This window comes from Oncorhynchus clarkii, chromosome 23 (genome assembly GCF_045791955.1).
Source record: "Oncorhynchus clarkii lewisi isolate Uvic-CL-2024 chromosome 23, UVic_Ocla_1.0, whole genome shotgun sequence".
NCBI classification, from domain to species: Eukaryota; Metazoa; Chordata; class Actinopteri; order Salmoniformes; family Salmonidae; genus Oncorhynchus; species Oncorhynchus clarkii.
This window is the reverse complement of record NC_092169.1, coordinates 2,832,364-2,858,727: the sequence shown is the minus strand read 5'-3', so window position 1 is coordinate 2,858,727 and position 26,364 is coordinate 2,832,364. Positions and strand designations below refer to the sequence as shown.

General features: G+C 43.4%; 2 protein-coding genes across 2 annotated transcripts; one reads left to right on the top strand and one right to left on the bottom strand.

The window, feature by feature from the left end:
• The first annotated feature begins 754 nt into the window (after positions 1-754).
• On the top strand, positions 755-22,371 carry LOC139381989 (transmembrane 9 superfamily member 3-like). Its single transcript, XM_071125897.1, has 15 exons — positions 755-932; positions 4,057-4,252; positions 4,465-4,587; positions 6,497-6,657; positions 6,865-6,942; positions 7,370-7,501; positions 7,671-7,837; positions 7,944-8,038; positions 8,821-8,951; positions 9,709-9,848; positions 10,190-10,258; positions 18,845-18,991; positions 19,373-19,456; positions 20,739-20,815; positions 20,950-22,371. Exons 1-15 carry the CDS (start codon positions 837-839, stop codon positions 21,015-21,017), a joined length of 1,764 nt encoding a protein of 587 aa, XP_070981998.1. The 5' UTR covers positions 755-836; the 3' UTR covers positions 21,018-22,371.
• Positions 22,372-22,909: 538 nt separating this feature from the next.
• LOC139381990 (thioredoxin-dependent peroxide reductase, mitochondrial-like) lies at positions 22,910-26,204 on the bottom strand. The gene is made up of 7 exons (XM_071125898.1): positions 26,082-26,204; positions 25,602-25,716; positions 25,243-25,384; positions 24,908-25,043; positions 23,516-23,619; positions 23,247-23,412; positions 22,910-23,089 (listed from the first exon to the last, which is right to left on the bottom strand). Exons 1-7 carry the CDS (start codon positions 26,178-26,180, stop codon positions 23,036-23,038), a joined length of 816 nt encoding a protein of 271 aa, XP_070981999.1. The 5' UTR covers positions 26,181-26,204; the 3' UTR covers positions 22,910-23,035.
• Positions 26,205-26,364: the final 160 nt, after the last annotated feature.

Genomic DNA, 26,364 nt, shown 5'->3' with positions numbered 1-26,364 from the left:
AGTATAGACTGTCAAGTTTCAGAAGAAAGGCCTTTGTTTCTGGCCACTTTGAGCCTGTAATCGAACCCACAAATGTTGATGCTACAGATACTCAACTAGTCTAAAGAAGGCCAGTTCTATTGCTTCTTTAATCAGGACAACAGTTTTCAGCTGTGCTAACATAATTGCAAAAAGGTCTTCTAATGATCAATTAGCCTTTTCAAATTATAAACTTGGATTAGCTAACACAACATGTCATTGGAACACAGGAGTGATGGATGCTGCTAATGGGCCTATGTAGATATTCCATAAAAACTCTGCCGTTTCCAGCTACACTAATCATTTACAACATTAACAATGTCTACACTATTTCTGATCAATTGTATGTTATTTTAATGGACAAAAAAATAGATATTTTCTTTTAAAAAATAATGCATTTTCTAAGTGACTCCCAAACTGTTGAATGGTAGTGTATAATGATGATCTGTTCAATGAGTTGTCTCTGTAAAATGAGATATCAACAGTTTAGTCATACATGAGAAGTGGGCCAGGTTTCATGCCCCCAAAGGTGAGGCATTTCTAATACTTACAATCGGATGACGTGGCTGAAAGTTGCGGACAGCGTAGAAACCGGAGTTCCATTATTCAACGGATTGTTCACCGTCTTCGATTTGATTTGAGATTACAAGCCATGTGACATGTCTGCATCAATCACAAGCGAATGCGATGCGAGTGAGGCAATTTACGCCATATGCGTACGAGAGCATCCAGAAAAACTGCCACTGTCGTACAACCAGGAAGAAGGTGGGATAGCACTAACAGAGCTAACATCCCAAATCTGCAAACTTTCCCAGAAAATGATGGGGTCTTCCAGGTGGAAGATTGCAGTGGTGGTCTTTCTCTCGGTTGCCGAGATGTTAATGCCGATTGAGGCAGATGAACACGAACACACGGTAAGATCATTTGAGGTCGAATAAAAATGGGTAGCCTTGTGTGTAGTGTGAAAATAATGGACGTTCTGGCTTGTTAGCCAGCTGTAGTAGCTACATGATACAACCGATTAGCCTATATATTATTTTTTAACTCAGCGAGATAAGAGTAATAATATCGTTACATGTAACTAACTAGTTCATTATTATGAGGTTAACGTTCAATGTTGATAAATTATAAATACAATAACTAACGTTGGCGAACAAGTTAACGTAGGGGACCAAAGTTAGCTAGCGAAGTTAGCTGGCTAATGTTAGCCAGTGACATCTCATTGCATACATATGGTAGGAATATTTTGCATAACCACTCATCCATATTTGGTTATTTAACTACTTATCTAGCTAGTTTGCAAAGTACATATAGGAAAATAACTCTAGGAATATGCCTAGCTAGTTAAGTATTTTTGGTAGTTTACTAACGTTGCCATTGCGAAGACTGCATATCCGGTTATTAAGGCGGCAGGCCTGTCTAGGTACTAGGACATCAAATGGTCAAGACAAAAGCAAATCGCATTCCGCGTTTTACAGTACAATTGGAAGTAAATACTTTTGCTCTTGATTTCTGACCTGTAACCTATATAGTGTTTTGATCATGCTTCAACCTAGCCAATAATTCTCAACTTTGCACGTTGGCTAGTGTCAACACTAGCCTATTCATAGATACTGACTACCTTTAGCGTCTTATTCATTAACGTATCTTCTGGCCGGGGGAGTGCTGTAATAGCCCCGAAGCTCGGTCTGAACGTTAACGCGCATCGCTTGCGGTGCTGGTTTGGAAACGTAAGAGACGTGTATTTCATATCAGTGACAAATAATTTTCAAAAAAACAAAGTTAAATTACTACACTTTTTTTTGTATAGGGTTTGTGATCCCACACGGCCATATCTCCATGTTAGCGCTTGTTTACTGAAGTCAGACAGAATATAGCTAATTAATACAGGTGGTCAACTATCTAGCTTGCTCCGAAAACTTGTGTGTAAGGGGGAAGTGTAGCAGAAGTGTAGTTTGTTGGTTGAAGGCACACACAGCAGTATGGATCTGTGCGAACCTGCTACATGGCCAAAAGTATGTGGACACCCTTACAAATTAGTCCATTTGGCTGTTTGTCACACCTGTTGCTGACAGGTGTATAACATCGAATACACAGCCATGCCATCAATATGGACAAACATTAGCAGTAGAATGGCCTTACTGAAGAGCTCAGTGACTTTCAATGTGGCACTGTTCTAGGATGCCACCTTTCCAACAAGTCAGTTTGTAAAATGTATTCCCTGCTAGTGCTGCCCCGGCCAACTGTAAGTGCTGTTATTGTGAAGTGGATATGTCAAGGAGTGACAACAGCTTAGCCGTAAAGTGGTAGGCCACACAAGCTCACAGAACGGGACTGCTGAGTGCTGAAGCACGTAGCCTGTAAAAATGGTCCATCCTCGGTTACAACACTCACGACTGAGTTCCAAACTGCCTCTGGAAGCAACGTCAGCACAATAACTGTTCGTCAGGAGCTTAATGAAATGTTTTTTCATGGCTGAGCAGCTGCACACAAGCCTAATATCACCATGCACAATGCCAAGAGTCTGCTAGAGTAGTGTAAAGCTTGCTGAATCTGGATTTGGGGGAAGCCAGGAGAACGCTAACTGCGTAGTGCAAACTGTAAAGTTTGGAGGAGGAATAATGGTCTGGGGCTGTTTTCATAGTTCGGTCTATTCCCCTTAGTTCCAGTGAAGGGAAATCCTAATGCTACAGCATACAATGACATTCTAGACGATTTTGTGCTTCAAACTTTGTGGCAACAGTTTGGGGAAGGCTCTTTCCTCTTTCAGCCTGACAATGCCCCGTGCACTGAGGTCCATACCTCACTAATGATCTTGTTGCTGAATGGAATGTTCCAACATATAGTGGAAAGCCTTCCCAAAAGGGTGAAGGCTGTTATCGCAGCAAATGGGGGGACCAACTCCATATTAATGCCCATGATTTTGGAATGAGATGTTTGACGAGCAGGCGTCCATATACTTTTGGCAATGTAGTGTATGTTAAAAAAAAACGTATGTCATTTGCAAGCAATTATTGACGTTTATAAACATTAAAAGTTCACATGGTCTTACCGGTAAAAGGCTCTGCGTGGTCAATCTGACGTCTGCAGTGGCCGTACAGCATTTACGGTGATATGGCCTCTGCAGAAGTCATACTTCTTGCGCTTTGTTGTTGTCAAGGAAGTGAGTGTGTTTATACAGAACCTCCCGCCCCCACCTACCATCAACCAATCATGTCAATGCAGAGCTATACAGAGCCCTCTGCATTGTTACAAAATTTGGGAGGTGCATGGCGATTCAGTACGGCGCTCAATTTGGCCTCTGCGTGTCTCCAGAAGCTCCGCAATTGCGTCCCTCCATATGGAGCCTCCAACCACATTTTTGGATCAAGTATAAATTGGATTTAATCCTTGTTTATAGTTGAGAACCCTTTGCATAAGGCACAGTGCCTTATTAATGCATTGGATTCTCAAGAGCAAGCTTCAGCTTGGTCCTCACTGGTACCGTAGCCAGTTAGCACTAGCTAGTAAGCTTTGCATCCGCACTCAGTGCAGAATGAACAGCTGACTACACAACCAGCGCAAAGCAGACATCCTTACCAATGCTGTGTTGTCAGTGTGAATGTGATCAGGTGAGTTTTTATATGGATAAAGCCCCTTGTCGCTACATTGTTTTCTGCCCATGATTGTCAAGCTGACAACTAACAAGGGCGCTTGCTTGAGTTTTCACTCCGGTTGAAAAGACCTGTATTCAGTTCAATATACATTTTGTTGTTGATGACATATGCCTGTATGTCGTGTGGATTGGTTTTGACATGGTGTCATTACAAGAGTAACTTTATGACTCATTGTCAATGTATTTTTTGCCACAGACAGCTTCTATCTAAAAGCTTTATAGATGGAGGCTGCTTGGAATAGACTAACATGTTGGCTGTTTTTGTTATTTATTTGCCTGAATGCACAATTTATATCCTTGAATGGAATACCAAATGCTGCCATCTGAGAACTAGCAAAACAAGTAAGTTATAGCATGTTTAATGTGTTTCTTCCCTTTTTCAGTACACAGATAAAGAGGAGGTGGTTTTATGGATGAATACAGTGGGGCCTTACCACAACAGACAAGAAACGTACAAGTACTTCTCCCTGCCCTTCTGCGTGGGCACCAAAAAGACCATTAGCCACTACCATGAGACATTAGGAGAGGCTCTGCAAGGAGTCGAGCTGGAGTTCAGCGGCCTAGACATTAAGTTCAAAGGTATCCAAAAATCTACACCCACAGGCAACTGTACTACTTGGACCCTGGAGTGACAAAGTCACTATTTGATCAGCGTTGTTTGATTTTGAGTAGTCAATTATATTCTTTCCTAGCATGAAGTTAGACCCAGAAGCAGCCTACACTTGCATTATGTCTTGTAGTGTTATGTCATACTAAACACTTTTTTTGTTGTTGTCATTTTGCTCTCACAGATGAAGTCATGCAAAAAACATACTGTGAAATCGAGTTGGACAAAGCCAAACGGGATGCCTTTGTATATGCCATTAAAAACCACTATTGGTACCAAATGTACATTGATGACCTACCTATCTGGGGTGAGTGATACTGCTGCACTGCCTGTTGCAACTTGTCCAGTCATTTAGTTATGGAGAATCAGTTATGCCCCTGAGGCAGTTGAAATGAAGGCATCCAAATGTTCATTCATACTTTTCTGGGCTTATCTGTTGCCTCACTGGTTGGTATGGGAAGTTGTTTGACTATGACAAAGGTTCTCTATGGAAAAGCCTAGTTCATTACTATTGAAAAGGGCCCAGTTTTGGAATGAGGAATGTCTTAAACATGGAGTTATTTCACATGTAATGGTGCCTACTAGGGTTGGGCGACGTGCCGATGTATAGTTTACTTAAACTTGACTGGCACCGCAGTAGAGCTGACCCGGCAGCCCACAGCCGGGCCATGCTAGGTGGCTTTTGCTATAGCCTGCATAAGCTATTTCAATAAATATGTTTTCAACAAGCTAAGCGTTTCACCAAAGCAGCGCAAAATGTCCAGTCAGAATTATTATTTTTTTTTCTCTCTTTGAATATTTTTACCAGACACACTGGTGTCTTAATTATTTTAAAGCCTAAATGTGTTTTTTCTCTCCCACTTGATATGACTTTGGTTTTTATGCATGCTGGCTTTCTCCCACCGCGCTACTTCATGATCAAACAATTAATTTATCTAATAGAGTTCTAGGCTATATCAGGAAGTTTGAAGTTGTTTTTGAATGACCTAAAAACATTAACATGTTCTGACAATGTCAACTCGGCATTCCTCTCTCTCCCTCTGTAACATATTTCAAGTTTAGAAGTCAGAACCCATCATAGGCCTAAGGTAATAATGACAGAGGTAGAACAAACCATAGCAAGACAAAAAAAACGGTGAGTCATTTAAAAAACCATACAGTTCAGTAAATATTAGTTTATTAGCTATAAAGGAAATGACACATGCATCCCTCTTCCTTGCTGTTGCAAATCAATCGACCAAAAGGCAAATCCTACTAATTAAAATAGCCTATCAAAGCATTAATACAAGTTAGTTATGAAGCGTATTTCCCAAATAGGCTCGTGTTTAATGTCCTAAAGTTGCAGCTTTCAAATGGGAAAGTCGGTCTATAGGCCATTTTTGGACAGTTTTATTTTGAATGACAGAGTGAAATCGAGTGAACAATATCAAGATGGAAAAGTCCAATTGGAAGTGAAAAGAACTTACAGCTGAGCAAAGCTTATGAAAGAGTAGGCCTATTTCCATAGCCTATTATTCGCAATGTAGGCTACAACCTACCTACGTGGTATAAAACAGAAGCCTAGGCCAAATAAGAGAGGAAGATTAGTCAAAAATGTCAATCATTGAATAATTATCCAGTTCTGGGGACAGCAGCGTTGGGGTTTGAACTTGCAACCTTCCGGTTACTAGTCCAACACTCTAACCATGTGTGCTATTCAGAGGGTGAATGGGCAAGACAAAAGATTTAAGGCGTATCGGTTTGTACATTTTTCACGTTCAACAGTTTCCCGTGTGTATGAAGCATGGTCCACCACCCAAAGGACATCCAGCCAACTTGACACAACTGTGGGAAGCATTGGAGGCAACCTGCTTCCACAGGTGCCAGCAACCCTGTGGAACGCTTTTGACACTTTGTACTATACAACCTCTGACGAATTGAGGCTGGGACGGACGGACGGGGGTGCAATACAATATTAGGAAGATGTTCCTATTGTTTGGTGTACTCTGCGTGTATGTATATATATATATATATATATATATATATATATATGCACAGGAGGTGGGGCAGATGGCCTTGCCCAAGTTTTTATAACCACGGAATAGTTCCAGTAGCTGAGTAAATAAATATGGACTTTGGCCCTGGATCCGGTTACTGCATTCCACACCAAACTTGCCATGTTGCCAGTAAATTTCTGGTGGCAGTGCACTCATCGCACTAATCTCTCTATATTCTAGGAATTGTTGGCGAGGCAGATGAAAACGGAGAGGATCATTATCTGTGGACTTACAAGAAATTGGAGATCGGCTTCAATGGCAACCGAATTGTTGATGTCAACCTGACAAGTGAAGGCAAAGTCAAGCTTGTGCCTAACACACGAATTGCAATGTCGTACTCAGTAAGTATTTGCAATTGCTTTATGGAGACGGGAAATGGGACTTGATTTTTCTAATATACACAGGGTTGAATATGTATTTTGGGGGTGTGATGTTTAAATTGACTACACCGAGCTTTATATTGTTTTATATAAAGTTACGTCCCCTACATCAGCATCCAAACGTGGCTCATTTGCCAAAGGAATGATGTGAATCGTCTTTTACCACAGGTAAAGTGGAAGAAGTCAGATGTGAAGTTTGAAGACCGATTTGACAAGTATCTCGATCCATCTTTTTTCCAACACAGAGTAAGTTGAATCTTTCAAGATAAGCAATGCAATTTTGCACTGAACTGTACAGTACTCGGTGATCAACCTGTTTTAAAGATGCAGTATGTGGAAATGGCTCCGCCATTTCCTGGCTGCTAAAATTCTAATAGTTTGCCTAATTTCAGTTTGTGACCCAAACAAGCAAGTATAGTGTAGAGAATCATTGTGCCATCTAAACAGACGGCAAGCATAGAAATGGCACACACAGAACATATATACTGCTTCTTAGACTTGCTTTCAATGAGTGACAGCTCTATAACTAATATTTCTATGTGAATTTTATCGGGTCACCCAGAAAGTTACATATTGCAGCTTTAACAATTCTGTGATTCAAGGATGTCATGTTCTGGAATCTAGTGATGTGCGATATTCCCTGTGGTAATAAAAAAAAGTATGTTTTCTCTAGATTCACTGGTTTTCCATCTTCAATTCCTTCATGATGGTTATCTTCTTGGTTGGCCTGGTGTCCATGATCCTGATGAGAACTCTAAGGAAGGACTATGCTAGATACAGCAAAGAGGAGGAAATGGATGACATGGTAACATTTCATAGCCTTGGTAGCATTAGTGATAGAAAATGACATTGAACATCATGCACTTTAGATTTTGCTTTATTAGTTTAGGCCCAGGGCTTCGTATGATTTTGGCTAGCTGTATGTCCTTTGTCTTAATGTACCCCTGGACCTTTGACGCCTCTCCCTGCTGCAGGACAGGGACCTGGGGGATGAGTATGGGTGGAAGCAGGTCCATGGAGACGTGTTCCGGCCGTCCAGCCACCCAATGATCTTCTCCTCTCTTATTGGCTCTGGATGCCAGATCTTCTCGGTCTCGTTCATCGTCATCGTCGTGGCCATGATTGAGGATCTGTACACCGAGTGAGTGATGAGTACCTCCCCGCAGATAACCTAATGGAGTGTGTCTTCGTTTCTGTCTAACGTGGGTGTGTTCATGCGCACTGCGGCTTCCTGTTTGTCTCTGCAGGAGAGGATCCATGCTGAGCACAGCCATCTTTGTGTATGCTGCCACCTCTCCTGTCAATGGCTATTTTGGCGGAAGTTTGTATGCAAAACAAGGAGGTATGTAAGGGTTTGTCTTAAATAGAAACTCCATTCCTACACATCACACCTCAATTATTACTGCACTTTGCAAGGGAAGTTTTACAATATTGTCACTATGACATTTTCTGAACATGGAGCCTGGGTGGTCAAAACACTGTTTGTGGTACTTTGTGTAGAATGCTGCGGTTGATGCCTATTGACAAAAATGTGGCTTCATTGTTAGTGTCATTATGTGTAAATAGCACATGGTGTTACAGAATCCTCCTCCTGAGGGCGCCGTGGGACTAATTTCTAGCTTGAGCATTTTCTTTCTGGAGCTGTTCGGGCTGACTCACCCATCCTCACCCTTTCTCCCCCTCACATGAGAGATCAATATCTCCTCCAGCTCATGGCTTTAGCCAATCGGACAATAGCCATGCGTCTCACTACTGTGTGCGCTCTAGCTATGCAGTGTCTCCAGGTCCTGATTGGCTAGCCAGCCTGACCCATGAGTAAATATTGCCAGTACCTGAATGGTGTTATTCCAGTCTGTGAGTGTGGGTGGACATATGTGCATGGGATGTGTGAACACAGAAACCATACCCGTGTTCATATTCTCTTGAGTGTGACTTAAAGTTCCTGTGTGTGTGTGTGTTAACTCTTGGGCTGCATTATTCCCCTCTAATCAGGGGCGGTGTCAGTGAGTCACAGACCAATAAATTACATAGAGCCGTGTCGCTCTCTTTCACATGGTATGGTAGATTGTCATTCACTCATAATGTGCACCCTTATGGTAACCGATTTTACATTTGATCCCATAGGCAGACGATGGATTAAACAGATGTTTATCGGGGCCTTCCTGATCCCTGCCATGGTGTGTGGGACAGCCTTCTTCATCAACTTCATCGCCATGTACTACCATGCCTCCCGAGCCATCCCTTTTGGCACAATGGTGAGTTTAGAGCAGTTGTATTCAAAATATTAAAGAGAACCGATCATTGTGTTGTATGGGACAACATACAAATGTTATTGAGAAATGTAATTAGAAAATTACTATTTTATTGAGTAAATGGTTAATTTAAACGAGAGATGAACATGTACTGAATTGGTTATTTGTTGATATAAAAATAGTTTTTTAAAGGTTGTATCATTAGATGTGGGGTGGATTTGGCAGAAATTCTAGCAAAAAATGGGGTCCCCAGAAATTCTGTTAATTGGTAACCAATTTATAATAGCAATAAGGCACCTCTAGGGTTTGTGGTATATGGCCAAAATCCCACGGCTAAGGGCTGTATCCAGGCACTCAGTTGTGATTAAGAACCGCTCTTAGCTGTGGTATATTTAAGCAATAAGGCCCGAGGGGGTGTGCTATATGGCCAATACACCACAGCTAAGAGCTGTTCTTGTGCACATTGCAACGTGGAGTGCCTGGACACACCCCTTAGCTGTGGTATATTGGCCATATATCACAAACCCCGAGGTGCCTTATTACAAACTGGTTACTAACGGAAAAATAAATGTTTTGTCATACCCGTGGTATTCGGTCTGATATACCACATCTGTCAGCCAATCAGCATTCAGGGCTCGAACCACCAACATTACAATGGCCAATATGCCCCCCCCCCCCCCCCCCCAGGCCTTATTGCTTAAATATAGTCTGCTCTCTCATGAATCATCTCATGGATTCTACAATTTCATGTTGTTTTCAGGTGGCTGTTTGCTGCATTTGTTTGTTTGTTATCCTGCCACTCAACCTTGTGGGGACCATTCTGGGAAGAAACCTCTCTGGCCAGCCCAACTTTCCGTGTCGAGTCAATGCAGTGCCGCGGCCAATCCCTGAGAAGAAATGGTATCTATGACTATGATCTTATTTGTACAGCACAACTCACTAAAAGCAATGTATGTGTGCCATTTTTGTATTTTACATTCATTGATGTTTGTTTAAGATCCCAGTGCTGATATGTTTGCTACTTGAGAGCCACTGTACTGTTAAGTTTATTTTCACGTTGATAGTTCAATAAAGGTCTGATTGGCCAAAGTCTATACCTACTTTCCCAGTTTGAAACCAGTCCTGGATTAACAGAGGAATGAAAACCGTGCTGAGGCCTGGAGTTGCATAGCTCTGATTGGTGAACTATTGGTGACACTGTTTGTATTGTGAGTTGATTGTAAATTTATAACATTTTCCAGGTTCATGGAGCCAGCTGTCATTGTTTGTCTGGGAGGCATCCTTCCATTCGGTTCCATTTTCATTGAAATGTAAGTACTACCTCACATTAACCTCACTACACTATAATCTAGATCAGTTCTCACCAACCGGTCGATCTCCAAGGCAATCCTTGTCTATCACCAAACATTTCTATGAAAACCCAACGATAAAGCCTTGAGTTCCTATTTTAATTATTCGTTTTTCGATGAATGTACGGCGATCCAGCATGTGTGGACATCAAAATATTTATTTGAGGTATCAGGAAAAGCTGTGTGCAGAGAGCAACTTGTCCAAAACACTTCCAGACGAAGCATGCAGAGAAATATAGGAATATGTCTTCTGAGCAGAGGGCAGGTGCATCGAGTTTTTCTCAGTTGCAAAAGCAGCCAGGGCTTTTCACAAAACTGTATTCAGCAAATTGCGAGAGCTAGCTATGTACTGTCCCACAAAATTGCTAAACATAGCAAGCCAGTCGCTGAGGGCAAATTCATTAAAGAATGTTTAATTAACTCTGCAGCAATACTTTGCCCCGACAAAGAGCTGTTTGAAAATGTTTCCCTGTCAAGACAGTGACACTGCATGTTGAGAACATTGCAGAGAATATGGAACAACAGTTGAAAGACCAGGTAAAGGATTTCACCTATTTCTCCTTGGCCCTGGATGAGAGCAGTGATGCACGTGACACGGCGCAGTTGTTTGTATTCTTACGAGGCATAACACCAGAATTTGACATTAGAGGAGCTTGCTTCAGTGCAGTCAATGAAGACCACCTTGAACGGAGGTTGATAGCTTCGACGGCGACCTGTTGGCCAGTAATGGGCTGTTCCTGGGGGACGATGCTGGCACTGTTCACCACTGTGAGCGCGGCTGACAGGCCATCCAAAGCCGGCGGTGGGGCGTCATCGCCCCCAGAGCTCGAGAGGCTATGAGGGGCCTACTCACTCGGGTAGCCACTGCACTGGGCATCAAACTGGTGGACAGTGATGACTCCATCTGTCCCCATCTCTGCTGAGTTCCGTGAGGCCTTGCAGGAGAGCCGGGCCTCTGCCAAGGGGCGCTTCCGACTCAAAGCAGAGACTGGACCATGGAGTTATGTGGCGGGCGCAGAGTCACTCGGCCTCGGGGTACCCAACCATGGACACCATGCTAGCTGCCATGGTCCTCCCGGACCAGGAAATTATAGGGCGGACCCGCGACTGAAGCCGGGACCCCCCCCAGAGTATTTGATGCGGACTTGAAAGCCACATATGGGTCCCTCTGCTCTCTTGGCTGCCTTACCAGGCCTTCCTGTAGACTCTGTTTCCCCAGCTGCAGGGGGCACAGGAGCTCCTCCGGGAAGCAATGGAGGTGTCTCGCCTGCTTTCCCTGCTCCAGAGGGATGTGGCCCGTTCCAACAGATGGGCCATGGCACAGTAGGTTACCTCCCGGCGCCATGTCTGGCTGGCCCAATCCTGTATGCCAGCTGCTCTCCAGAGCATATTTGCCACTCTCCCCATCACCCCAGGGCTGACATTTGGCATAGGGGTTAATGACATGCAGACCGATAAGGTTTGTAGGGACTCGGAGACCCTGAGACTGTTCATGCCGCCACCCCGGGTCCAAGGCAGACGGACCGTCACCACCCACCTGCACTTGAACGACGGTGGGGTCCCTCTCCTGCCCCATCGCCTCGTGCTGAGGAATGACAGTGGGGAGGGGCACAGCGTGCGGGGGAACAACAACCTGTCAACCGTCACCGCCATAGGGACGTGCCTGGGGCGCCAGAGGAAAGGCGTGCCTCGGCAGGACCCCTGACTCTATTTCCCTGGCCTCGTAAAGGCGCACAACCCTGCGTCTGGAGATCTCTCCTGGACAAGGGTGCCATCCGCAGGATCGAGAGTTTAGAACGTCTAGGTGTGTTCTTCTCCCCTTATTTTGTGGTCCCAAAAAGAGACAGGGTTTCAACCTATTCTGGACCTCCACAGGACCCAGGTCCTGTCAGAGACAAACTCCTGACCCACATCGGCGGCGGGCTGGGCATTACTATAAACGACGAGAAAAGTAGTCTGACGCCAACCCAGAGGGTGGCTTTCATTGGCATGGAACTGGACTCAGTCCTCATGAGAGCACGCCTACCCACAAGAAGGGTTCAGGTGATCTTATCTTGCCTCAACCACTTTCGTCTGGGGCGGATGGTATCCGGCTTGCTGACAGCGGCCTCGTTGTTGATTCCCCTGGGCCTGCTCCATCTCTGGCCTTGGTTGTTCAACTCCCACCGGCTGCACCCGAAGCACCACCGCCAGCTGCGGGTGACCGCTCAGGGCATTGTTGAGGTGGTGCTGTCACTCTTTTCTCTCAGGTGGGGTGGAGATGCTGAGGATGTGCCGCCGGGAGCTAGTCAGCACAGATGCCTCCCAGTTCGGCTGGGGGGATATGACCAAGGGCAGGTCGGCCAGCGGCTGTTGGCTACCCACTTGGAGCGGCAGGCATATCAATACACTAGAGCCCCGAGCTGTACTGCTGGCCCAACATGTCCTGGTGAGAATGGAAAACACCACAGTGGTGGCTTACATCAACCATCAGGGTGGACTGAGGTTGTACCACCTCAATCTTATGGCACGGGAGCTCCTCTGGGCTCAGGGACATCTAGCGTCTCTACATGCAGCACACTTACCTGGCATCCTGAATGTGGCAGTGGATATGCTCTCGAGGGAGGGCCTGCCACCTCGGGACTGGAGCCTACATCCCCAGGTGGTGCAGCACCTGTAGGACAAGTTCGGGAGGGCGCAGGTGGACCTGTTTTGCCTCCCTGGACAATGCGCACTGCCCCCTGTGGTGCTCCATGTCGGTGACACCAGGGCCTCTGGGCTTGGCATACTGTGCCCTGTGAGGGCCCTGGCTGCCTGTGTGGAGTGGACATGGTCAGTGAGAACAACAGACCAGCTCTTTGTCTATGGTGAGAGCCCAACCCCCAGGACTCTATAAAAGCAGAGGCTTTCACTGGATCATGGAAATGATTACGACAGCATACCGCCTGGTTGGCAGGCCAGTGCTGGGATCTGTGGTGGCACATTTAACACGAGGTGTGGTTGCATCCTGGGCTCTACTGTGAGAGGAGTGCCCCTCGCTGACATCTGTGCTGCGGCCAGCTGGGCTTCCTTTTGCACCTTTGCTAGGTACTATCAGGTGAATGTGGCACCTCCCTCAGCAGTTGGTTCAGCGGTCCTGGGCGTCGCCTCCCTTTCCGCGGACTGTGCCGGGACCATCCTTCCACATTGACAGCCCCTGCGTCGTGGTCCCGTGCTGGGACTTCACCGCTGGCTGGCCAGGTCCCTCAAGCACCGACTACTCTGGTACGGGTATACCAATATATTGGAGTGAACCAATATAGTGAAACATAAAAGGTTACATATGGTTATGTGAGCTATTTGGATCACTCCAATCCTCTACGGCGCTAGAGGCGCCTCAAAAAGGATGTAGAGAACGTGTGTCGAGGCCATGGGGTCTTTATATAGGGGCGGACCCCAGCCGTGCCACTCCTCCGCGGAGTGATCAAAATAGCTCACATAGCTGCGGTTACATATGTAACCTTTGTTTCCTTGCACTGTAGACTGCACTCACAGCAAAGTTTATGTAAAATTTCAAGACTTTGAAACCATGACTAGAGAGATTGAACAAATACATATTTTTGAGGAAGTTCATATTTAAGTTGTTGTTCATCACTTTCAACACGTATTTTTTTTATACGCCATAAAATCCGCGTTCTCCCTTCCACTCACTAGTGAAGGCTAGTTTACGAATGAACGGCTCTTTTTGAACTGATCTCTTTGGTGACAGTCCCAAAAAGTCAGAACCGTATCGTATCGTTGAAAGACGTTCATTTGGCTCCCTGATTTGCATTCAGCTACTACTGCTTTGAGGTCAAAACAAATTATTATTATTTATATATATATATATCACACACACACACACACACACACACACACACACACACACACACAGTGGGGCAAAAAAGTATTTAGTCAGCCACCAATTGTGCAAGTTCTTCCACTTAAAAAGATGAGGCCTGTAATTTTCATCATAGGTACACTTCAACTATGACAGACAAAATGAGAAAAAAAATCCAGAAAATCACATTGTAGGATTTTTAATGAATTTATTTGCAAATTATGGTGGAAAATAAGTATTTGGTCAATAAAAGTTTATCTCAATACTTTGTTATATACCCTTTGTTGGCAATGACAGAGGTTAAGACTTACAGATAACGTTTGACAAGGTTTTCACACACTGTTGCTGGTATTTTGGCCCATTCCTCCATGCAGATCTCCTCTAGAGCAGTGATGTTTTGGGGCTGTTGCTGGGCAACACAGACTTTTAACTCCCTCCAAAGATTTTCTATGGGGTTGAGATCTGGAGACTGGCTAGGCCACTCCAGGACCTTGAAATGCTTCTTACGAAGCCACTCCTTCGTTGCCCAGGCGGTGTGTTTGGGATCATTGTCATGCTGAAAGACCCAGCCACGTTTCATCTTCAATGCCCTTGCTGATGGAAGCAAAATCTCACGATACATGGCCCCATTCATTCTTTCCTTTACACGGATCAGTCGTCCTGGTTCCTTTGCAGAAAAACAGCCCCAAAGCATGATGTTTCCACCCCCATGCTTCACAGTAGGTATGGTGTTCTTTGGATGCAACTCAGCATTCTTTGTCCTCCAAACACGCCGAGTTTAGTTTTTACCAAAAAGTTCTATTTTGGTTTCATCTGACCATATGACATTCTCCCAATCTTCTTCTGAATCATGGAGCGAGACATGATGTCCCAGATGTGCTCAATTGGATTCAGGTCTGGGGAACGGGCGGGCCAGTCCATAGCATCAATGCCTTCCTCTTGCAGGAACTGCTGACACACTCCAGCCACATGAGGTCTAGCATTAGGAGGAACCCAGGGCCAACCGCACCAGCATATGGTCTGAGGATCTGATCTCGGTACCTAATGGCAGTCAGGCTACCTCTGGCGAGCACATGGAGGGCTGTGCGCCCCCCCCCCCCAAAGAAATGCCACCCCACACCATGACTGACCCACCACCAAACCGGTCATGCTGGAGGATGTTACAGGCAGCAGAACGTTCTCCACCGCGTCTCCAGACTCTGTCACGTCTGTCACGTGCTCAGTGTGAACTTGCTTTCATCTGTGAAGAGCACAGGGCGCCAGTGGCGAATTTGCCAATCTTGGTGTTCTCTGGCAAATGCCAAACGTCCTGCACGGTGTTGGGCTGTAAGCACAACCCCCCCCTGTGGACGTCGGGCCCTCATACCACCCTCATGTAGTCTGTTTCTGACCGTTTGAGCAGACACATGCACATTTGTGGCCTGCTGGAGGTCATTTTGCAGGGCTCTGGCAGTGCTCCTCCTGCTCCTCCTTGCACAAAGGCGGAGGTAGCGGTCCTGCTGCTGGGTTGTTGCCCTCCTACGGCCTCCTCCACGTCTCCTGATGTACTGGCCTGTCTCCTGGTAGCGCTTCCATGCTCTGGACACTACGCTGACAGACATAGCAAACCTTCTTGCCACAGCTCGCATTGATGTGCCATCCTGGATGAGCTGCACTACTACACTTGTGTGGGTTGTAGACTCCGTCTCATGCTACCACTAGAGTGAAAGCACCGCCAGCATTCAAAAGTGACCAAAACATCAGCCAGGAAGCATAGGAATTGAGAAGTGGTCTGTGGTCACCACTTGCAGAACCACTCCTTTGTTGGGGGTGTCTTACTAATTGCCTATAATTTCCACCTGTTGTCTATTCCATTTGCACAACAGCATGTGAAATTTATTGTCAATCGGTGTTGCTTCCTAAGTGGACAGTTTGATTTCACAGAAGTGTGATTGACTTGGAGTTACATTGTGTTGTTTAAGTGTTTATATTTTTGAGCTGTGTGTGTGTGTGTGTGTGTGTGTGTGTGTGTGTGTATATATGTGTATGTGTATATATATTAATATTTTTTATTTTTTTTGTAGATTTACAAAATAATTCTCTAGATGGTGAATCCTCACTGCGCATAAACAGTGGGGAGAGCGTTTTAAATCTGGCAACAACAAAAAATATAATCTAATAATTTGGCCAGGTAAAAATGTATTTGAATGCACATTTCACAATATGACATAGTAGCCTACTTTTTGGGCTTTAGAGGATTTGCCCTTTTTTTTAAAAAATGTTATGCTTCTATGATGATATTCTTGTAATACCGGTAGACGGTGTCCTTCACTCCCGCCTGCTCTCATTGATAACAGAACTGCGGGAAAACCGTTCCTGGGCAGGTGGGGGACACTGGCTGCTGGTTGCCCCGATAGCACAGCAGGCGAGAGGCTGGGACGACAACGACACCCTGTGTTAGCTAACGACACTGTGTGCTAGCTTGCTAACACGCGGTGTCGCTCCTGCCTTCTGTGTACCGGATAAAACCGTGCCCAACAGGCGGGGAACAATGGCTGCCGGTTGCCCCAATAGCACAACAGAGGGGAGGCTAGGGCGACACCGTCTGCTAACTAGCTTGCTAGTTGAAGGACACTACCGTTGTATGGCTAGCTAGCTACCGTTGTCGCCCCTTCTGTGAGGTTTATCGGCAGCATTGTTCAACGTTATTGTGCATTAACGCCACCTACTTTACTGGAGCGCTTCCGCCAGTCCTAACTTAAAAATGGACCAATTGAAGTATATAGAGGGATCCCTGCAAATGCAGGAATGCCCTGACTTGCTGGCCGCAATTGCACCCTTCTTGAGGGACGGTGAGTTGGGTGAGAGGCAGCTGCTCACTAACTGCTGCTCCCTCCCCTCAGACTGACCATCAGATGCAGGCCATCAGCCCAGTAAAACAAAAAAGGACTCACTCACCTGTGCCTCACAAGCAATACAACCAGTGTGATCATATACCTACAATTTTGAAATTGAATTTCAAAATGGTCTGTAAAGAACAACATTGGCAGGGCAATTCAAGCGTAGCCAATATGCAATGATAATGTTTTGGGCTTATGGACTATTGCACAAACCTCAATGCTACAGAACTGTTTTTAATTGGTTGATGTTGCATAGGCTTACGTTTTTAAGTCATGTTTGAAAAAAAAGATATGACGGGTAGAGTTAAGATCACTTGAGTCAAAAGGTTGGTGACCACTGATCTAGATAGTTACAGCTTTATTCCAAAATTGATTAAATAAAATAAAAAATCCTCAATCTACATACACTACCCCATAATGACAAAGCGAAAACAGGTTTAGACATGCAACCAAAAAAGTATTCAGACCCTTTGCTAAGAGACTCGAAATTTAGCTCCGGTGCATCCGGTTTCCATTGATCATCCTTGATATTTTTCTACAACTTGATTGGAGTCCCGTTGTGCTAAATTCAACTGATTGGACATGCCCACCTATCAATATAAGGACCCACAGTTGACAGTATCAGAGCAAAAATCAAGTCATGAGGTCGAAGGAATCGTCCATAGAGCTCCGAGACAGGATTGTGCCGAGGCAAAGATCTAGGGAAGGGTACCAAAATATTTCTGCAGCATTGAAGATCCCCAAGAACACAGTGGCCTCCATTCATAAATGGAAGAATTTTGAAACCACCAAGACTCTTCCTAAAGCTTGCCGCCTGGCCAAACTGAACACTCGGGGAGAAGGACCTTTGTCAGGGAGGTGACAGCTCTCGTTGTCCTTCTGGAAGGTTCTCCCATCTCTGCAGCACTCCACCAATCTGGCCTTTATGGTAATGGCCAGATGGAAGCCACTCCTCAGTAAAAGGCACATGACAGCCTGCTTGGAGGTTGCCAAAAGACACCTAAAGAACTCTGACCATGAGAAACCAGATTCTCTGGTCTGATGAAACCAAGATTGAACTTGGGTCTGAATGCCAAGCGTCACGTCTGGAGGAACCTGACACCATCCCTAGGGTGAAGCGTGGTGGCAGCATCATGCTGTGGGTGATGTTTTTCAGCGGCAGGGGCTGGGAGATTAGCCAAGATCGAGGGAAAGATGGAGCAAAGTAGAGATCCTTGATGAAAACCTGTCCAGAGTGCTTAGGACCTCAGACTGGGACGAAGCTTTACCTTCCAACAACCCTAAGCACACAGCCAAGACAACGCAGGAGTGGCTTCGGGACAAGTCTCAATGTCCTTGAGTGGCCCAGCCAGAGCCCGGACTTGAACCCGATCGAACATCTCTGAAGAGAACTGAGAATAGCTGTGCAGCCAACCTGAACGAGCTTGAGAGGTTCTGCTGAGAAGAATGGGAGAGAGTCCCCAAATACAGGTGTGCCAAGCTTGTAGTGTCATACCCAAGACGACTTGAGGCTGTAATCGCTGCCAATGGTACTTCAAAGTGCTGAGTAAAGGGTCTGAATACTTATGTAAATAAAATATTTTAGTTTATTTTGTATACATTTCTAAACATGTTTTTGCTTTGTCATTATGGGGTACTGTCGATTTTGATGAGGGGGGGGGGGAAAGAACAATTACATTTTAGAATAAGGCTAGCGTAAAAAAGTGGGAAGTCTAGGGGTCTGAATACTTTCCGACTGCACTGCATATCAGCATTTAGCAGCTCGATAATTCACCAAATAATACCTGTGCGTAGCTGGAAGTGGAAATGCATTTTTTGCTTATTTTGCAGGTACTTCATTTTCACTTCATTTTGGGCCTACAAGATCTACTACGTGTACGGGTTCATGATGCTGGTCCTGGTTATCCTCTGCATTGTCACTGTGTGTGTCACCATTGTTTGTACTTACTTCCTCCTCAATGCTGAGGACTACAGATGGTGAGTAAAAGATAACCAGCAATGAATTTACTTGAATTATGTAATCGTAGAGACATTACATTAATTAAATGAGGGACCTTATACACCACTGTGTGATTAGGCCAAAGTAAGTATATAATTATATGGCTAGCTTTTAAAACTATTAAAAACGCACGCCCAAATTTTAGGTGCTGACTAACGGGATGGTAAAACTTTAAAAAGAAAGTCGCATACTATATGTCCCCAACAATTTAATGGATATTAAACATGGCCAGCTTTAGGACTATAACACAGCTAAATTCAGGAAAACCTTGACACCAGAGTTACTGTAACACAGTAATAGCCAGCCTGAGGACGTTGTATCTGTGCTTTTCAATTAAAAAAATGTTTTTCTCCACTCAGGCAATGGACAAGCTTTCTCTCTGCTGCATCCACTGCAGTTTATGTTTACATGTACTCCTTTTACTACTATTTCTTCAAAACAAAGTGAGTTCCAAAATCCATTTTCTTATTTAAAACACATTGTACACAACTGAAGTAAATAATATGTTGACCGTAAAGACTAGCCCCAGTGCATAGAAAGGGGAAGGTTGTTATTACATTTTGGGGCCCTCACCAGTTTGCATCGAATAGGGGGGGGGGGGGCCCATTGATTTTGTTAGTCACTTTTTTTTTTTTTAACCCCTTTTTTCTCCCCAATTTCGTGGTATCCAATTGTTTAGTAGCTACTATCTTGTCTCATCGACAGGATCAAATGTTATCACTGCAGGCCCTTTATAGCGTGAAAAGCATAGTGCTTGCTCCACCTACTCACTCATTGTTAGAGCTCTCTGGGCTTTAATTAGCTCCCCAGTCCTCACTCATGCTGCACAGAAGTTAACACAATTGAATAATGCAACACGGTATGTAGAAATGTTCGTCACTTCGCAAAACAATGTCTATACAGGCTAAAACACTTTTACAATGCAAGAGAAAACCGATGGCATCCAGCTTTCAATTGTAGACTAACTTTCAGCTGGATTCACTACCCTAGTACTTTGTTTGATATGCAAAAATGCTGATTTCAAAGCTTATTAATCAAACTATTAATTCACTTCATCTCCCTCGCCACCAAAAACAAATGAACTTGTCTTCCTTTGCTTCCCGTCTAGATTCCATAGCTACAAAGTCAGATTCTACAGCCACGTTCTGCCTCACCAATAACATCATTATTTCTTAAACGGCACACACATTTTGAAAAGAGATTGCTTGTTCTATGCAAATGTTGATCAGTACAATACATTTGGTTCTAGAAGTTGCCAATAAAAAATAGTCCTAAATGGAAGGTACTCATCTATAGGTCCATGAAATCAGCTAAAACAAGCTTAAAAATAAAAATAATGTGCTTTTTACTCCATTGTCCCGGACACCCAAATGTACTTGTTACATTTTGACAGAGAAATTGTCATTCACACACTTATCAAGAGAACATCCCTACTGCCTCTGACCTGGCAGACTCACTAAACACACATGCTTAATTTGTAAATTGTCGGTGTTGGAGTGTGCCCCTGGCTATCCGTCAATAAATGCCATCTGGAATTTGAAATGGTTTAAACTTTAACTTTTGATACTTGCGTATATTTAAAACCAAATAGAGTAGTATTATACCCGTTGACTATTACTTGAGTGATTTAATAATTAAGATATCTTTACTTTTACTCAAGTATGACAATTGAGTACTTTTTCTACCACTGCCTGCTGACAGTTGTTTTGTCCCACTCCGTTTCAGGATGTATGGTCTGTTCCAGACGTCCTTTTACTTTGGCTACATGGCAGTATTCAGTACGTCTCTGGGAATCATGTGTGGTAGGTTCAACTTCTCTTATTCAAAGTATTGTGACCGAGTTATTCCGTAAACATGTTTTTTAAATGCTCAAACGAGTGCAAAGCATGCGTTGTCATTGCATCAATAATCATCTTGTAATATCTATCTTTTGTAGGAGCCGTTGGGTATGTGGGAACAAGTGCCTTCGTGAGGAAGATCTACACAAATGTGAAAATTGACTAGGACAGTCGCAAGCAGCAAGGGATCCAAGGATCAGCTGAAGCTCTCCAACAGAAGCGGGCACAAGTCGTTTCTTTTGCAAAAAGAGATTGTGGCATCTCCAATTTGTACAAATGTAGTTTTTCCCTTTTCTGAATTAATTGTTGCAATGTTGCAAAAGAGTGTACTAGAGCAAAAAAACTGCAGGAAAAAGAAAACATTAACATCAGTTCTGTTTTTATCAATTGCTTTCAATCAATGTTCTGAAGCAGCTGTTCAAAACGTAACATGGCTTCCCCTTTCCAATCCAGTCCCACCCGTCACCAGAGAACATAAAGAGCTTTATTGATGGAATAGTCTAGCTCTCTTCAGTGAAGAGGCCATATTGAAAGCCTTTGTTCTATTGTATTAGAATATTTGAAGAGTTGGGTTTGTTCATGATCTGACCTGATTCTGTTATATTCCTGAGTCACTCTGGATGAAATATTATTTTATTCTGGCTACATTAAATTTTTACCAGCTACACTACACAATTTTTACATACATTAACTGGATGTTATACTAACTTATCTGAGTTGGCGCCATTCCCATATTTGGACAATTCTAATTTCCAAATGCAGTAGTTTACAACCAGCCACCCAATAAATTTGTTTGCTGTATATATGGAGAAAAAAAACATTCAGGAAAGGAAGGTGTGATCAACAGTTGGTTTTGAGTTACATTATAAATGACATATTGTTTTAAATGGATGTTTGATGTGATCCTGTTTAGGCTATGTTTTCTTAATGGTAGGGTTTGAATGAAGACTACTTGTGAAAGATAATATGGATAGGGGGAAAAGTGTATATAACCGTAATGTAACTTTAGATGTAGATCCCAAATGTATTTTGGTTGTACAGATTTACTACAAGTTTTTATTATTTTTTTTTACAAATGATTCAGTTCTAAGCAAAAATATATTTAGTTTTGTCTCTTTGGTTTGGTGCTTGGGGTGGCGCTGTTACATCTTGCCTGAAATTGCATGACGTTTCCATCAAACCATATGCTCATCAAATTCAGCTTTTTTTTTTTGGCAGTTTCTCACTTTCCCTGGTTGTAGCAATAATAATAAAAAAAAGTTGGTCGCTGACTTTGTGCTGGCTGCTTGCAGAAAGGAATGACATTGACAAGATGACACTATTTGGTTTTGTGGATTATTTAAAGCTTTAAAGGGCTCTGTTCTTTGGTCAGACGTCCCTCATAACCTGAAACATTGAATGTCAGATGAAATGAGGCGATTGTGCCAAGTTGCCACAAACGTACTGTACAGAGTGAAATACAGTGCTGCAGAGTATTTAATACTCCCCCCATGTGTAAATACAGTATGTACCTTAAATGTATGAGAAGTTGCAATGCCTTTCTCAAATTTTACATCCACTGAAGTTGATTTCTGGCACCTGTGTACCGTATGTCAAGACATTTTTAACCTGCATATTAACTTGCTGTAAAAAAAATAAAAAAATAAAAATGTACAGAGCTTATATAGGCATGGTTTGTAAATGAAGGTTAAGTTGTCTGGCTTTTAAATCTGGTAACTTTTTTTTCAACTATCAAGACACGGTAGCAACGGTCTCTGATAACACTGTTCGGGGAAAATACAATCTTTATGTATGATCAGTTTTGTTTAATTGATTGAAAAGTGTGTGATGGGTGTTTCTCTCTCCCCCCCCCCCCCCCCCCCCTCTTTGCTTATGTTGATACTGTCAACAGACCCCTGAAACTCTTAAAAATATTTACATGCTCTTTGCAATGTTAGGACCATTTCATTATTTTAAAACAAACGTGTAGGCTCTCAATACTTGCAATGTGATCACAGTGAATTGCTTGTGAGAAATAGAAGCTAGTGAACAGGATGAAATGTTTCAACTCAGACAATCGACCACTTCAAATCTTTATTTCCATCTACTTTAAAACTAAACTATAATGGAAAGTATTTGGTATATCTATAGTTTTTTTTTCTCAATTCTGGATAATTGATTTATTAAAGCTGTGAAGTGTGTCATCTAGTTGTTGACTTTCTCAAAGTACTCCTTTGAACCTTCTGGAGTTGGCTTGATCTGAAAAACAAAAACTTGCATAGTAAGCAAACTGATCATCCAAAAACAATGTACTGTTGGGAGACCAAGACAAAGTCCTTGCTACTCATATTTTGGTGCTTGTATTCATTTTATTTGTCTGAGGCCCTGGCAGGGTAGTGAAGGAGAGTGGCCTCACCGTAGGAGAGTCGGGGGTCCAGCTAGCAGGGCATACTTCACCGTGAGTCTCCACAAACTGGAAGGCCCTCACCAGACGCAGGGTCTCATCCACACAGCGGCCTACTGGCAGGTCGTTGACGCTCATATGCTTCACCACACCACTTGGATCAATGATAAACAGTCCCCTAATGGACAAACAGACAACTACTCAATATCATGGTAGAAATACATACAATGCAGTGTTAAATACACTATTGGGAATAGGTTGCCATTTAGAATGCACAGTACCTCAGTGCAATGCCAGGACCCTCCAGAAGTATGCCATAGTCTCTGGACAACTGTTTGTTGAGGTCTGCCAGCAGGGGGATGTGGATGTCACCCAAACCTCCAGCCTGAGAACAAGACACATGACAGCTTTAAACAGTCTGGGCATTCTCAACCAGCTTCATGAGGTAGTCACCTGGAATGCATTTCGATAAACAGGTGTGCCTTGTTAAAAGTGAATTTGTGGAATTTCTTTCCTTAATGTGTTTGAGCCAATCAGTTGTGTTGTGACAAGGTAGAGTGGTATACAGAAGACAGCCCTATTTGGTAAAAGACCAAGTCCATATTATGGCAAGAACAGCTCAAATAAGCAAAGAGAAACGACAGTCCATAATTATTTTAAGACATGAAGGTCAGTCAATACAGAACCTTTCAAGAAAAGGGTTAGGTTTGGCCAGGGTAGGCGGTCATTTTAAAATAATTTGTTCTTAACTGACTTGCTAGTTAAATAAAAGGTTTTAAAAAGTGTTTGAATTGCAGCAAAGAAACCACTACGAAAGGATACCAATAATAAGAAGAGATTTGCTTGGGCCAAGAAACACGAGCAATGGACAATTGACTGGTGGAAACCTATCCTTTGGTCTGATGAGTCCAAATGTAAGATTTTTGGTTCCAACCGCCGTGTCTTTGTGAGACGCAGAGTAGGTAAACAGATGATCTCCGCGTGTGTGGTTTCCACTGTAAAGCATAGAGGAGAAAGTGTGATGATGTGGGAGTGCTTTGCTGGTGACACTAACTTATTTAGAATTCAAGGCACACTTAACCAGCATGGGTACCACAGCATTCTGCAACGATTCACCATCCCATCTCTTTTATGCTTAGTGGGAATATCATTTGTTTTTCAACAGTACAATGACTTAACACACCTCCAGGCTGTGTAAGGGCTATTTGACCAAGATGGAATGTGATGGAGTGCTGCATCAGATGACCTGGCCTCCACAATCACCCGACCTCAAACCATTTGAGATGGTTTGGGATGAATTGGACTGCAGAGAAGGAAAACCAGCCAACAAAGTGCTCAGTATATGTGGGAACTCCTTCAAGACTGTTGGAAAAGCATTCCAGGTGACTACCTCATGAAGGTGGTTGAGAGTATGTCAAGAATGTTCAAAGCTGTCATCAAGGCAAAGGGTGGCTACTTTGAAGAATCTAAAATCTAACACTTTTGGTTACTACATGATTCCATGTGTGTTATTTCATAGTTTTGATGTCTTCACTATTATTCTACAATGTAGTAAATAGTAAAAATAAAGAAAAATCTGGAATGAGTAGGTGTGTCCAAACTTTAGACTGGTACTGTATATGGAATGATTTCTGTATGTCTATGGAATACTACCCTAGGTACACCCACTGTACCTTGCGAGGGGTGTTTATCCATGCCAGGTGGGTGAAGTGCGAATCCACCGACACGCCCACCACTTCACAGTTGATGTCATGGAACTCGCTGGCCTTGTCACTGAATGAGATGATCTCTGTCGGACAAACAAACGTGCTGTAATGAGAAAGAAAAAAAATGCTTCTGAATAAAATGGCATATCCACAATCTCCTGCTTAAGTATCTGTAGTGCAAAGAACATAGGTTGTTAAATAATTCTAAAGACTAATAAAGTCAAGGATTGGTGTACCGTGCACGACATGCAGCTAAACACAGCAATCCATTCTCGTCTTTCCAAGGGAATAGTGCTACTCACAAGTCGAGAGGGTAGAAGAAAAGGACTAGGTATTTGCCCTTAAAGTCATCTAGGCTCATTTCCTTGAACTCGCCATTGTGGACAGCTGTAGCTTTAAAATGTGGTGCGTGCTGAGTGACAGCTGGAGCCCATCCAGCTGTACCTATTGGGAGAAAGATATTAAATGAATAAAGTGGATTCTATATTTAGGGGAATTACAAAAATGTTATAACATTTACTTTATTGCAGGACTTTAATATAATTGTATAAAATTGTTGAGCAGTTAATGAATGTGTTTTGGAAATGCTATTTAATATGCATAATTGTTGCATCCCCCTCACTTTGATCAACTTCATATCACATTCCCTGTCCATACATACTGGTGGAGAAACAGGTTTTCTGCAGTACAGGACAGGTCAAAATTCTTGAGGCCTTGTTCACTGAATTTCCATGTGGCGAGGCTGATACTTTCAGTCCTCCAGTTGCAACCTTTGCCTAGATGGGGAGGGGTAACGTTAGAGAGGGAGATAGAGAAATTGCACTTCGTGACAACAACTGTCATTATTGGCGCTGATGATCATTAGACAGTTAGTATAATCAATGATTGTATATTTAGAGTTTTTACTTAAAATGTGGCATTAGCGGTAAGTCTTTATTTGGGCTGAGGGATTTGTCCTGAATAAAATTACAGTGACGTTCCGGTCAAGCTCAGTTGCAACTTTTTGCAACTTCGTCCAATTCGCATTGCCATTTATATAGCTACAACGAAATTATAAATTGCTATTAAACCGTTTGTATTTCAATGCAGCCCACTACTACTGTTAACGTTGTAACATAAAAATATGTCTGAATGAACTTACAGAGGTCTTTAATAGTCTCCCAATGGTGGCTGCCATTTTGTATATTGACAAGTGCAGAGGCTGAATCGCATTACTGGATACCAAGGCCTCAATTTGCATTCTTCTAGTGTCCGCGCGCCTCTCCTTCTCATTGGATGAGAAAGCAAGAGGTCCCGCCCCTCTGACCTTCTCCTCCAATGTGTTTTGAGAATGAGGAGAGAGGACACTCAGTGCAGCAAATCACATGGCTTTGACAAAGAGAACAGTATAAAGATAGGCTAAAACTGCTTCTCCAATGGATATC